At 36.0% G+C, this 14,507-nt stretch overlaps 2 protein-coding genes and 1 non-coding gene across 6 annotated transcripts; 1 reads left to right on the top strand and 2 right to left on the bottom strand.

Moving 5' to 3' along the window:
- Positions 1-1,911: 1,911 nt before the first annotated feature.
- On the bottom strand, positions 1,912-4,508 carry LOC103949395 (PRA1 family protein A1). 3 transcript variants are annotated; one of them, XM_009360507.3, is made up of 8 exons: positions 4,135-4,508; positions 3,889-3,929; positions 3,710-3,788; positions 3,032-3,118; positions 2,867-2,955; positions 2,655-2,726; positions 2,433-2,548; positions 1,912-2,279 (listed from the first exon to the last, which is right to left on the bottom strand). In XM_009360507.3, exons 1-7 carry the CDS (start codon positions 4,290-4,292, stop codon positions 2,445-2,447), a joined length of 630 nt encoding a protein of 209 aa, XP_009358782.1. In that variant the 5' UTR covers positions 4,293-4,508; the 3' UTR covers positions 1,912-2,279; positions 2,433-2,444. The 3 variants fall into 3 exon arrangements, with proteins under 3 accessions (XP_009358782.1, XP_009358783.1, XP_009358784.1); XM_009360508.3 differs by having other exon boundaries at positions 1,912-2,258; XM_009360509.3 differs by having other exon boundaries at positions 1,912-2,225.
- Positions 4,509-4,583: 75 nt separating this feature from the next.
- TRNAV-CAC lies at positions 4,584-4,657 on the bottom strand. The gene has a single exon. It is a non-coding gene; the product is annotated as a tRNA-Val (tRNA).
- A 3,117-nt stretch (positions 4,658-7,774) lies between these two features.
- Positions 7,775-14,503, top strand: LOC103949394 (serine/threonine-protein kinase ATG1c). Of its 2 annotated transcripts, XM_009360506.3 has the most exons (13): positions 7,775-8,393; positions 9,458-9,575; positions 9,679-9,737; positions 10,315-10,379; positions 10,544-10,637; positions 10,721-10,801; positions 10,942-11,050; positions 11,889-11,955; positions 12,038-12,399; positions 12,498-12,856; positions 13,170-13,458; positions 13,753-13,823; positions 14,072-14,503. In XM_009360506.3, the coding sequence occupies exons 1-13, from the start codon at positions 8,151-8,153 to the stop codon at positions 14,309-14,311; spliced, it is 2,157 nt and encodes a 718-aa protein (XP_009358781.1). In that variant the 5' UTR covers positions 7,775-8,150; the 3' UTR covers positions 14,312-14,503. The 2 variants fall into 2 exon arrangements, with proteins under 2 accessions (XP_009358781.1, XP_018503495.1); XM_018647979.2 differs by lacking the exon at positions 7,775-8,393 and having other exon boundaries at positions 9,492-9,575; positions 10,261-10,379.
- The last annotated feature ends 4 nt before the right edge of the window (positions 14,504-14,507 follow it).

Below are 14,507 nucleotides of genomic sequence, written 5' to 3'. Positions count from 1 at the left end.
CCGCTCCTCTGCTTAAATAATTTTCACCGTCGTGTAGTCTTAACAACTTTTCATGCATGCATGCTGTTTCTCTGTGTGTGTGTGTAATACTGTTAGTACCCCCCCCGACATCAAGAAAATTAATGCGTACGCATCAAAAAATTAATTTGTCGATCATTAAAGTGCTATATATCTTCCTTCTAAACCTTTTAAATCTTTAGTTTTTACTTCTATTTTCTTGTTCTTTTTTTTACTTAAACAATTCAACATAATAATATCCACTAACGTAATAAAACATAATATTGCGTATACAAAATCAGCAGAATAGTATTGTGTATGCATGAACAAGATAGATATATATGAGAAAAAAAAAGAAGATATATATATATATATTTATGCAGTATGATGTAAAAAAATAGTACAACTACAACTAAAAAACTATCTAAAAGTATGACAAAATTCTATAAAATTTTACACAATCACAATCTTAATTAATTTGAAGTGCAATACCTAGTAGATTTATGATGGTATTTTTTCACGCCATACTGCTACGAATCTTTAATTTATTATTGGAAGGAATTAAAACGAGAAGACTAATGGAATCAAGGTATGATCTCGTTCTCGTGTGGAGGAATCAGCAGCGAATGAAATCTGGAGCAGGGGAATTAATTGTAGTGCTGCACGTGGGCTATGGGCCGGTCTGTAGATTGAAGCCTTAAAGCAACCAATGTCCCGAAATTCTCTGCATCTCTTATTTTAAGCCACGTAAAAACTATATCTCAAGAAGATGTTAAATTTTAAACGTAAAATTTACGTTTAAAAGTTTATGTGGCAGTTTAATCTTTTTTAAAATTTTATTATCCATCCAATGTGTTAAATTCAAATTATTATTTATTACATTATTTATTTTTATACTTGTGATAAGTATTTTTAGAACAACCAATTATAATAAAAATGATTAAAAATAATTAATTATCAATCACTACAAATAAATTTGAAGTTGTTGCAAAATGATGTCAATCCATATCATGTCAGATAGAATTGGTATTTCGGTTGAAAACAATGAAGGCGTCATTTTTTACTGTTATTGCTCGTGGACTTTTGGGCTTTTCCTCTGAAAATGCTCTATAGGTTTTTTTTCTTTTTTTTGTTAATTTTTTTTAAAAAAAAATTATTAGATTGAAAAAAATAAATAAAAAGTTAAGGATAGAATTAAATACAAAAATTTATCAAAAAACTGTTTACTTTGATACTCAATAAATATGAAAAATTTAGCCCAAAGGCGACAAATTTAAGTAAAATTGCACGGTCAATCAGTCATAACAACTTAAGCACGTGAGAAAATAACATTTTTTGCTACATTTATTAAAAAACATTCGATTTGTTGCTTTTATGTGCAATACGAACCCCACTCTCAAATACCGTTGAAGCTTTTTTAAATATTACACTACTTTCTGGATGATAATAATACATCTGTAAAAGTTTTCTTTCCTTTCCCTTCTCTTTTTTCTTTCTTTTTTCCCAGCTAAATTCATTGGCTGGCATTTTAATATTCCTTTGTATAAAGTAGGCGGTGTTAGGTTAGATTAACAAACCAGTTTAGCTGTTCTAATCAAATTAATCTCATTTTTCCATGATTAATTAACAGGAAACCCAGTTGACCACTCAATAGCAAAGGTTGTATCTTGTTTTAAAAACAAATCCAGAAACCTGTCTCTAGGTTTGCAGCCGGTCATTAAAATTGTTTGACAATCGAACCATGAATTCATGGTTACGATTCTTTTTGTATCTCTCTCATCACATGATTAGACTAAACAAACATAAACTCTAATCTCGTCAAGCAACGGAAACCTAATAACAGAACTAATTCCAACATACAATATCCTTTATGGCCATATTTTCAAAAGGACTAGATCATATAACTCATGCAACTAAACTAAATCACTGCATTCTATTAAAAGCAACAGAGTTTATGGCAAGTAGAGAGGGCACAAAGAACGCACGCTCATATGTTCTATGAATGTTAGCAAATGACTGCATAAAGTAAGGCCCTCTTCAATGTTTCTTACACAAACGGATAGCGAAATGAAACAATTTTCTTTACATTAACAAAGTTCATCAGAATTTACATCCTGCTGGTGATTTGCAAAGGTAAGAGGCAGCTTTTACCCGAGTCCCGAGAACTCCAGTTTAACCAATGTTATTTGAAGGCAGCCACAGCAAAGCTCAAGTTTAGAATCACATATCTTGTATGAAATTCACAATCAACAGCACAATGTCTAAATAGAAACAATAAAAGGCTGTTGAAGAAGAAACATGTAAAACAAAACTGTATCAATTCATTCGTATCTACTGAATGTGAACTAGAAACGTACATGATTAACAGCGAGTACAAAACAAAACGAACCCGCACAAAAAATAGACAAATAAGAATCAAAGCAGGATTCACTCACATCTTAGGAAGGCTACAGCTCACTATAGTTGCGCCAAACTGCGCGAAATTCCTCACGATAAGTGTTCAGGCGTGCTTTCAAATTTGGTGTTCTGAAGCTTGCGTGCAACAAAGTGGCTGCAAGACAGATGGAGAAAGAGACAGAGGAACAGAGAGAGTAAATCAATTACAAAGCATACAGCATGTGAATTAAAAGAATATGGATTATAGGAAAGGAACATACCAAGAAGTCCAAAAGCGAGTGCCCACAACACAGTTAAGAGACCACAGGTGACAAACCATAGAATGAAACTCACTACACATAGGAAATGAATGGTTAGTAAGTAATGAAATAATTGCTTGTTGATATAAATAAACACCAAAACAAATATTGAAGTCACAAACTAGCTTGCTTTGACTACTCCAGAACAAATATAGGGAAAAGGATTTACGTACTAGAAGAGAATATCATGACAAACACCCATCGAGGCCGACCACAAATGAATATTGCTCTTTTAGCTGATGGACGTCCACGAATTACAGGCCTGGAAATAATTAAACAGTCTATGAAACAACTGCACGCGGTTCATAGTAGGCCAAATGATAAGCAACCAAACTTACGTAAGAGGAGGTCTCATTTTAGCAGCTAAATGTGGAGAGAATTGTCTCACGGTTCTTGAAACTTTCTCACTAAAGGTACCTGCAAAGCTGTAATAAATGGTACTTACAATAATGCCTTAAATAAATAACAGATAGTAACCCGTAAGTAAATATGGGATCATACAACTTATGCAAGATGCTTGTTGGAAGATCAGGGATTTCAGGATGACCCTTAACTGTTGACTCAACTGTTGAGAAGTGCATATCATCGAAATACAAATTCTTTTCTATGAAAACAATGACTATAGACGACACTATGTTTGGTATCTAGGATTGGATTGGAATGGAACAGACAACCCACTATCCTAGACACCTAGACACCAAACGAGACCTAAATGGTTTAAGTAGACTCATCTAAGGGCACAAATATATAGAAACTGAACTTCAAATACTCTATTTCACCTTTCACAACTCCAAAAATGACTTGGCGATACTAAGTTATTCTGCAAATAACTGTAAAACTATAACATGCTAAAGCAAACGCTGAGGTATAAACCACAACAAGGACAGTGCAGTGATTTCCAAATAAAAAAACTGATAAGAAGATTTGACAAGGAATGCTAAATTAATGCACTGAACCGGATAGCCGATTAATCCAAAAAGTAATCACTAGTATGTGAGAAAGATTAGAGTGTATACCTGTCATTAAGAAATGCAATGCTGAGCGCAGTAAGAACAGCCGCGATAAGAGCGAGTGGCCTCCGGAGAAAAGCCAAGCCTGCAGTTGAAATTTGAGATTTTAACACACATTTACACGCACAGATAAGGCATAAGATTGGCAATTAGAGAAAGTGATTTAGGCTGCCTTGTTTGCTCACCAAGGACTAACACGATCAAAAGGAAGTAATTGGTCCTGTAGCTGCACAAAATTCAAAAAACGGAAATTTAAAAAAAAAACGATTAATCATAACTAAATGAATAATTCAAACATCTAATCGCAAAAACATCAAAATTTGAGCTGAATTTAGTACAAGAAAATTAAGTCTTACATTCGTATTACAACAGCCAAATAAAATAAGGTGAATTAGGGGGGGGAGAGAGAGAGGGGGGGAGAGGGATCGTACTAGTAAAGATTGCATTTGAGGCGGCTATTCCATTTGGAGGAGGATCTGGGGATGGTGAATCTGGAGAAGAATTCGGAGAGAGGGCGCGGCGGAGACGACCAGTCGACTTCGCGGAGGGCGTCGATCACATCCTCCGCTGTGACGTTGCCCCAATCCATTTCTGTGGCGGCGCTTCGAAACCCTAGCAAAGACTGAGCCGAACGGAGAAGAAGGTGAGGACTGAGGAAGAAGGAGACCGCGATGTCGAAACGGCGGTTGGGTGACGGAAAAAGAAACAGAATCGTCGGGAAAGAAGGGATCGGAGGGAGTTGGGTGGTGGTGGGTTTTTTGATATGGAAATTTGAGGAATTGGGGGAAATGAATTATATGCTGGGGAAGGAGACTGGACCAAGTTAACGACTCGGGATACTGGCGAGTAGGCCGCCACCCGCGAAAATTAAAAAAATAAATGTCTGAGCCCGGGTTCGAACCGGGGACCTCTAGTGTGTGAGACTAGCGTGATAACCGACTACACCACCCAGACGCTATAGCTAAGAGTTGTTGCTATTCTTTATTAACATGAGGGTTTGGAAGTCATTCGCACCAAGCATATGCACGGTGTCACAACAGCCAGTAGGGGCAGTTTGGAATTTGCCATGCTTTTTTAAAAACTGTTTTTTTTTTTCTCTAATGTTTTAAGAATAATTAGTTATAAAATAAAGCAGCTGAGCGTTTGATAAACTATATTTTAAAAGTGTTGTGAGTATGAAAAGTTATGTAAAACCGTTTCGTAAATTTTACTGTAAAATAATATAATTGTATATAATGAAAAAAATGGACATGGTAGTGGGGCGGTGGTGATGCAACAATGGTGAGGGCAGTGGCGGTGTGGCGATAGTGGTGATGGTAGTGACAAAGGTGGAGGTATGGTGGTGGTGCCAATAATGGGTTATGGTGGTTGGGATGTAGAGGTAACAATGATGGTAGATGTTAGTGGCACTTGTGTTTGTGTTGGTAGTGGTAGCAGCTATGGTTATGGTGGTGATGGCAGTAGTGGTGGCATTGACAACGACGGTGGTGGTGATGGTTGTGATGGCAGTGGTGTAGTTATGGTGGTGGTAATGACAGTGGTTGTGTAAGGTTAGTGTTTTAAGTAATGTGTGGTGGTGGCGGTCACTTTGTTCCCAAGAGATAAAGTGAGCATCAAAGGTTAAACAATGTCAATTTTGAAAAACTAATCAAGACATTAAAAGAATCGAAAATATTCATTAAAGACTCAAATTCGCTTTTTATTAAACCAGTTTTTAAAGGCAATCTACATGTTGCTTTTAAAAGCTATTGTTTAGATGCCATTGTTATAAGATAAGCAAGATATTTTATTTTTACTAAACACTTTTTAATTACTTAAGTTTAAAGTAAATCAGTTTTTTTTTTTTTGCTAAAAAAAAGAAAAAAAAAAAAACAATGCCAAACATGGCCTAAAATTTTGAAGTGATTTTATAAGCATCTTTCTCATGTGTTTTGCTTCGTAAGTGATTATGTGACTCGTAATGCAGTTCTTACTTCTCAATGTATTCTCAATTTCTCAACATGTAAGAAAATCGACCATCAAATAAAAGCAAAACCTTACTTGAGGAGAGAGACAAAACTAATTAAAAAACAAAACTTTTTTGTTTTTGTTACTTTGCAGAGTTATGAATTTTTTTATACAAGAGTTATGATATTATTTCCCAACAATCCATTACGTCATCTACCTATTTATTTTTGCATTATTTACATAGTGACAAATGTCAAAACAACAACTATCATTCTAGACTGAGACCGACATATTCGTCTTATACTCACATAAAAATACTCAATGGTATGCGAACTTACGGTTCTTGAAAAATACGAATTTATATATTATATTTGTTCTGTGGCGTTGGAGCAATTTGCATAAAAATTCATTGAATAAGGCTATAACATTTTTTATTTTTATTTTATTTTATTTTTTACATATATATGGAGGCCCTTGTGTGATGTTGGCTTCCATGTTATATTCAAGAAGACAATTACTTACGTATGCGCATATTTCTCCTTATGTTACGTGAGAAAAGAACATTTAATTAAAAAAAAAAATATAGTATGAAATTTCTCTTCAAAACTGCTATTGTAGAGCGAAAAAATCTTATTATAATTAATTTAACAAATGAAGTCATCATCACATAATTGGTTAACAATATGTGGTCCCTTTTATTATTACCTTTTTCTTCAATTCCATTCACGATTATTTCGTTTTTAATTAGAGAACCTTTTCCCGCTGCAAGCCTGCAAGAGGAAAAGGGTTTTCATTTTTTATTTTTTATTTTTTTCAGATAATTTTGCTATCCACGTCAGCAAAAGTAACTCCACTCCTCAAACCAATAACCACGTGAATTGACCCAAAATAACCACGTGAAATGTCATTCAAACATGATATTGAGAGCATTTTCGACCCGTTCTTAAATTAAGAGGGATTTTTCAATGTGTTTAGAGCATGAGTTGGTACATTACGTGTTACTATACAAGTGATAAAATACAAAATTAGCGACTTAAGACCATCTTCAAAAGATATACCAAATTCCAAGTGACGCAATCAAATTTAAAGATAGAAAGAAACTCTAACCGATTTATTAATTATTTTATTACGTAAGCTCATTAATGCATCAATTATATATTAAGAAAATTTATTTTTATTGATTTCTTTTTAAAAATTGGTTTGAAAAATATCATTTGTAACAAAAAAATATATGGATTGGAGTAAGAAAAAAATCTAACATTGCCATGTCACTTATCAAATTAACATTTAACATTTATCATTTAACGTCTTCATTGGAGATGCTCTAAAAATTAAAATTTTCCTTTACTAATATAATAACACATAATATGAAAATATTATGTACTAATTGTCGTTTAATTATTTTAAAATTTAAAATTTGTACTAGATAAATCAAATTAAACTTGTGGTGAATATAATCATCACTTTATTATGGTGAGTAAACATATTTCAATTATTGTCCCTGTTTCAATCCCATCATTGCCAACCTCAACAAGGAAATAGCTTGAGCCAACCACACTGCGCCACCTGTCAATAGACCGTCACGGTTCTAATACCTGGTTTGATAGTGAGGTGATTCTGAAAAAAGCTGGTATAAAAAAAAGTTAGGAGTTGTTTTTGTGTTTGGTAAACATTCAACTTCAGTTTTTTTTCATAGTTTTGGGTGAAAAAAGCCAAAAACAAGAAGCTGCAAAATCCAGCTTTGAAAAATCGATTTTTTTTCACGTATGTTTTACATAAAAGTTTACCAAACACTATAATACTACTTTTTTTTTTTTTTTTTCAAAATCACTTTTACAAAAAAGTTTACCAAACAATCTGTTGTTTTATTTTACAGCTGCTTATCCTCACATCACAGCAGAAGCAGCTTTTTTTTCAAATAGAGCAAAACCAAACTAGTTATAAGAGAAGACATTCGCGTGCGCGCCCTCACGATTTGTACCGTATATACGCATCCGTAGGGAATCATCGCTCTCGCTCCCTGTTAATCTTGTAGCTCCACGCTTTCTCTTTCTTCAGCCTCTCCCCGTCTCCGCACATGGACGCTATCGAAAGTCCTGTCACTCCACCCCACCAAAAAAAAAAAAAAAAAAAAAAAAAAAAAAACCACTAATCTCAATTATTATCACTAATCACACTTTTTTGCAATCATCACGATTACGAAGTTTATCAGATTACTTAATCAAATATTCTAATCGGCTTAATCATATCAAGTTTTTCAACCTTACGCTCCGCATTATTAAACAAAAAACCTCCCATTGATCTCCCTGCCTCTCTCTCTCTCTCTCTCCAATTTTTTTCTCTCTCATCGCGTTATCAGAATCCGACCGAAACAGGGGTCGAAATCGAATCCCGAGAGATCTATTTACGAGGTACGGCGAGTTCGGAAATACGGGAGCTTCAAGATTCGGGTTTCGGGTTCGGAGGCGCTAGGGTTTTGGGTTATTTGGAGGGGGTAGAAATGGCTCAGGCGTCCGGGAGGGGGAGGGTCGTCGGGGAATATGTAGTGGGTCGGCAAATCGGGTCGGGTTCGTTCTCGGTGGTTTGGCACGCGCGCCACCGGATCCACGGAACAGAGGTGGCGATTAAGGAGATCGCGACGGGGCGGCTGAACAAGAAGTTGCAGGAGAGTCTGTTGTCGGAGATTTTCATAATGAAGAAGATTGACCACCCGAATATTATTCGGTTGCACGATATTATAGAGGTTGGTGGAATTTAGGGTTTTTTTAGTTTGTTTATATTTTTGGGTGAAGTTCTGTTTGGTTGCTGAGAAAATTGGGGAAAATGGAGGGAAAGTGTATTGAGCTCTGCTGTTTCGATTTGGTTTGAATTTTTCGGGGTTTCTGGATGCTGAAAGCTTTGAATTTACTTGAGACTTTGATTACTTTGTGTAGCTGTGTTGTTTGGAAAGTTCATACATAGAAAAGTCTATCTCTTTCTCTCTCTAGGAGCTTATTGAAGTCTTTTTTGTTGCTTTCTGGTGCTCGTGGAATCTTAATATTTCCTTTATGTAATTAAGGCATCAAATTTGCAGGGATTGTGTACTCTGCATTGAAACAACTGCATTTTCTTGTCGCATTTAGTAAGAACATAAACATTAGCGGGCTGAAAAGCGCTCTAGGATTTGTATTGATGACACATGTAGAAATGGGAATACTTTAACTAAAAATGGCATCACTTGATTGAAAACTAAAACAACTTTCTGCATTGGTTGAGGAAAGTGAATAGGTTATGGAGTAGTGCTTCCAGCATTTTCTTGTCGCATTTAGTAAGAACATAAACTGTAGTGGGCGGAAAAGCCCTCTAGGATTTGTTTGGTTGATGACACATGTAGAAATTCGAATTCTTCCACTGAAAATGGCTTCACTCGAGCGAAAGCTGAAATGACCTTTTGCTTTAGTTGAGGGAAGTGAGTAGGTTATGGGGTAATGCTTCCAGCATTTTCTTGCCGCGTATCGAAAGAAAGCGCCAACCCTTTGTTGGCAGCGAAACTTAGTGGGGCAAAAAACTTCTAGCATTGGAGAACCGGATATTTGGCATGTGAAGTTATCATTTTAGGCATTTAATAATTGTTTTTGTACATAAATGGAAGACACCTTTGGAATTGCCTAATTAGTAGAGAGATATAACTGATGCTCTGCTTTACTTTGTTATGGTTTACGGGTGGGGAAAAGACTAATCTCACTTTTGCTGTCGGTTGTCGCTTTCAAATTACCCCTCATTTCTTTGTTTCTCTCATAATGTTTGTTTGCCATTCAATTAAAACAGGTTCCTGGGAAGATAAATCTTGTCTTAGAGTATTGCAGAGGTGGCGATCTTTTTATGTATATTCAACGTCATGGAAAAGTGCCTGAAGCTCTTGCAAAGCACTTCATGCAGCAGCTAGGTTTGCCTCAGAATTTTTATTGCTTCAGATCATCTTCTTTTTCTGTCTGCATATATAAGGAGTTGTATATGTACTAATTTTGAATTAATTGTGTTACTTACAGTGGCAGGTCTACAAATGCTTCGTGACAACAATCTTATACATCGGGATCTCAAGCCGCAGGTCTTGTTGAATCAAATGCTAATTATAATTAAATTTTGATTGTTCAATTAGTGCAATGGTGGTTTAGGTTAGTTATATTTTTCAACTTGATCATTACCATTTATATAGTGATGATCTCTCACCAAATAATCTAATGTCAGATTATTAATCAGGACAGCGTATAATCATGCATGATTGATGATTCCATCTGATCAATATGTTGCTTGATGCTAGGCAATATAACATGTTCTGATAAGACAACAAGCTAACATGCTAGATTGTCTGGTAAGAGATCATCACTATACGTTACACATACATATACAGGCATTCTGTTGTAAGGGGCTAGCATAAGTAGCTAATCTGAGGGCATCAGTTTTAGAATTATAGCACTCCTACTGTTTGGATTAAAATATTTCCACCATTTGAGTCTCAGCTGTAGAAAAATATTTAATGGTCTAAGATTAGGTACTTATGTATAACTAAATAGTGATGGTCGGAGATGTCAAAGCATATTGTTTGATTTGTAGTAATCTTGTCTTTGCAGAAAGGTTTCGTTGCTATGTCATTCCATTTGTAATGTTTATCATTCTTGGAACAGAATCTCTTGCTGTCCACCAATGACAACAATTCAGTCTTGAAGATTGCAGATTTTGGATTTGCAAGGTAAAAACATCATCGTCGCTTTGCCTTTTTTTGGGGTAAATCGTTACCCCATATATTCAAGCATGTCCATTGACTTCATTATTATCTTTTAGTAATTGATTGCATATGGTGTTTGTTGACTCTCTTTCCCATTCATTCTCATCAAAAATTTCTTTTTTGGGCAGATCACTGCAACCTCGAGGCCTTGCTGAAACCTTGTGTGGTTCCCCACTTTACATGGCTCCAGAGATAATGCAACTTCAAAAGTATGATGCAAAGGTGAAATTTACTCTTCTCTACTGATAGGCAATCACAATTATTTCATGAGCGATTTTCCCACTAACCTTGAACTGAATACGCAGGCAGATCTCTGGAGTGTTGGTGCAATTTTATTTCAACTTGTAACTGGGAGAACCCCATTTACAGGAAACAATCAAATACAGGTTCAATTACAAAACCTTTCCCTTTTTCCGTTTCCTTTTCTTCACAGACCTCAAGCTAATATTAGGCATGGACCAAAGCAGTAATTTTCAAGTGTATTTCTGCCTCACTTTTTAATTAATTTCTCTCGTGTGTTTTGCAGTTGCTTCAGAACATACTGAAAGCAACTGAGTTGCAGTTCCCTTCAGATAGCAACAATTTGAGTTCAGAGTGCAAGGAATTGTGTCAGAAATTGTTACGCCGCAATCCAGGTATCTAGTTTTGGTTCCATAATCCAAAATATAATTAAGTGAAATTTGCATGTGTAATTCCAAGTTAGGCTAAAACAGGTCAATAATTGAATGCTAAAACGGGCTTTAATCATTTTTATGTTGCCAAGTTTCTCGATTGTGCGTGAGAGATGGAAGCAAGCTGCATGAGCTGGTTCCTATCAGTGTAAAACCTCGATATATCATTATTGTTCTGTTGATTTCTTGTATAATTAGAACGACCTTGGCTTAGTTTCACTTTTATAAGAACTGAAAGGATGTATACAGCTTAGGCATGTAAGAATTCTAAGTTGGTTTGTTGTTACACATTGAGTTCATAGTTACTTTACTGTGGTAGTGCTCCAAATAAGTCTAAGCGCATTTTGTTTTTTTGTTTTTTGATACAAGCGAGAAAGGGATAGTGTAGTAGAATCTGCAAGATTCTTATCTCCAATAAAGTATGTGAACTAGAATTTAAGATGGATATAGGAGTGACTAGAAAATACAATAAAAAATGTTTGCATTAGGAAAAGGTTGAGAGTGATACCTAATAATGGTAGATAAGAGAAACTAGGCTCAGATGGTATGAAGATGTGTAAATAGAAGGTAATAGGATTCAAAAGGTGACCAAAACAAACATCAGATGAAGACTAAAGTAATGTGGAAGCATCTTAAGAAACTCAGATTTATATGTGATACAATATATTCTAGAAACAAAGGGAAAATGATGAACGAACGAATGCATGCATGGAAGTATGATTGAAATCTGCTGAGCTCCTGATTTGTTTAACTAATATTACCCCATAGTTCTGATTGTTTTTCTCTGTTATTGTGTATACAGTGGAACGCCTAACATTTGAAGAGTTCTTTGATCACCCATTTCTTTCTCAACAGTCACCATATTCAAGGTAAATGAGGCAAATAGTTCAGTCTTCATGTGTTTGACTAAAAATATTCCTCATATTTAATATGATTCTCGGTTTCATGCAGGAGTAGGAGGGCATCAAGAATGGTGGATGGACTTCCTACATCTGAATGCAATGCAATGACGAACATGGAGGAAAGTTCTCAAGAGGATTGTCTGCCTTTCCATTTAGATGATGATTCCAGTGGCCCTGAGGGGAGCCCATCCTTTTCAAGGAGGAGGTCCTCGATGAAGTACACTTATGGATTTTCTCTCGATACAAAAGGTGATAGACGGGAAGCATCACCTACCACTTTGTACAGATATGGCAGTGCAACACGTAAAGAAAATTCTAGTCTTAGGTTGGACGGCCATAGACCATTAGATAGAAATCTAACTGACCCTCTAAGATCTGTGCACCAAAAACCAGTGAATGCTCGATCAAGAGGTAGGATTCTGTTGTACTCTTCTAATTTCATTATTAGTTATCTACATCCAGAAATGTCTTAATACAACATGCATCTATTATCTTATTTGCGTTCGCAGTTATGGATTCGCTGGAGTTGATTGATCAAGATTATGTTCTTGTGTCTGGACCTTCAGTTGATGTGTCTTCTTCCTCAGCTAGTGCTTCCAAACCAAGCCCTTCTTTATACAAATCACAGAGTCTCCCTCGAGAATCTTTAGCCACCTCATCAAGTGCCCCAATGCCAATCAAGGGTGCAGCTGCTAATAGTAACGTGTGTTGCATAGGAAGCTTGGATAGTCAGAGTTCTGCTCCAGGGACGTCACTAGGATCAACGGATATGGGAGATGCGTTGGAGCAGCCATCAACACACTGCATGACAAGGCTTAGTTCCTTGCAGCAATGTGTGTCTGCTATTACTGAATTAGTTCATGAAAAGGTAAATCATGAGATGCCCACCTGTATGAAGTTGCTTATGGTTCCCTCTGGAAAATCAGTAACTATGTAGAAGTTCCTTATTTGAAAAATTCAGAAAAATGCACTGTTGTTAAGATTAGCGTATATAATCTTTTGGTGCTAAGAGTTGATACTGGTACCTCCATGCATGTGCTTCAGATGCAGCTAGACTAGACCCTTGATTTGCTATACAGAATGATGGGTTTTCTCTGCTATACACTGATTATTATTTCTATTTCCCATTTGTTTTAACTGATTACGGTATCTCTGTGTGTTTCTTTTTATGGTGGGAAAAGACCCAGGCAGGGAAGCATCGAGAAGCATTCTCAATTCAGCTTGTAATTCTTGCAATTTGGAAGCAAGCTCTTCATATATGCCATACACAGGCTGCCTCAGCTATGGAAGGAAGTCCGAGTCAAGAAACTACAAGATTTAGGACCACCAGCAAGAAGTATAATAGTCCTGATATGGACGAAAGCCTTGATGTTAACACTCAAGGACCTGAAGATATTTCCTCTCAGATTGAGCGGGAATTTCTCCAAGAAGTCGAGCATGCAGAGGAACTTGCAAAGGCTATTGAGCCCGGTATGCATTCAATTCTCAGATGTCATCTGGAGCCTTTTTCGTTTTGCCATATGCATCATTGGTTAAGTACTTACGACCAGTAAGACCAAATGTTTCTCTGCTCCTATAATGTGGAAACTATTTCATCGATGTTATTTGGAAACCAGTTTTGCATCATTCTTGTCTTATTTATGCATGCATGTTTCGCTAAATAAGAACGCTAGGTTCTTCCTGATATCTTCAGTTGACATGAAAGCATAATTTTTTTGTTAATCTTCTCTAATAATCTTCTGTTTTACTTTCTAATGGTTACAGGACATGCAGAGATGCCAGATGCAATGGAGACAATATTTCAATCTGCTCTGGTTTTCGGGAAACTTGGGGGTGTAAGTATCTTTTTTTCCTCTATTCTCATATTTGTAAACATGCCATTCATTTCTCTTTTAAATTTTGTTTACACAGATTAAACTAGCTGGAAAGGCTCCAAAAACCATTGTCTTTTTAAAACCAAATCATTCAAACTGTATATCATCCACGAAATTACCTTCAAGCCAGATCATTACATACTCTATAACAGAGAATCAACTTATGAAATCTAGTGATGGAAGTAAATTGGTATTCCTCGTATATGTAGGTTGATGAGCTAATGGGTAACATGGAAAGTGCGGCAGTGTTCTATACAAAAGCTGTGCGCCTCTTGGTCTTTCTTCTAGTCGAAGCACCATCGCTCATTCTCAACCCGCCATTCTCCCTGACAAACTCTGACCGGTATAGGCTTCGAAATTACATTGGTATACTTAATAACAGGCAAGGTTACTCAAGGTCTCAGCGGATGGCGATTTTGAAGGGTGAGGAACAACAATGCCCGCCTTAGAAATGAAAAACTTAGGAAGTGTAGTTTTTTACGTGCCCCAATTGACTGTACACTGTATAATAATTTGTTTGTACAGCTATTCTTTGATTGAAGGATGTGGGAAGTTAGTGGAACATGTTTAGTTCATTAGGTAACATGTATTTATTTCATTTCTGTCATTTAAAGAATGATGAAAATGTACATATTCGTTTACCCC

Source organism: the organism of the source record quoted next, unplaced genomic scaffold, assembly GCF_019419815.1.
Source record: "Pyrus x bretschneideri cultivar Hongxiangsu unplaced genomic scaffold, Pyrus_bretschneideri_v1 Contig2, whole genome shotgun sequence".
NCBI classification, from domain to species: domain Eukaryota; kingdom Viridiplantae; phylum Streptophyta; class Magnoliopsida; order Rosales; family Rosaceae; genus Pyrus; species Pyrus x bretschneideri.
This window is presented reverse-complemented; position numbering and strand designations above follow the sequence as displayed.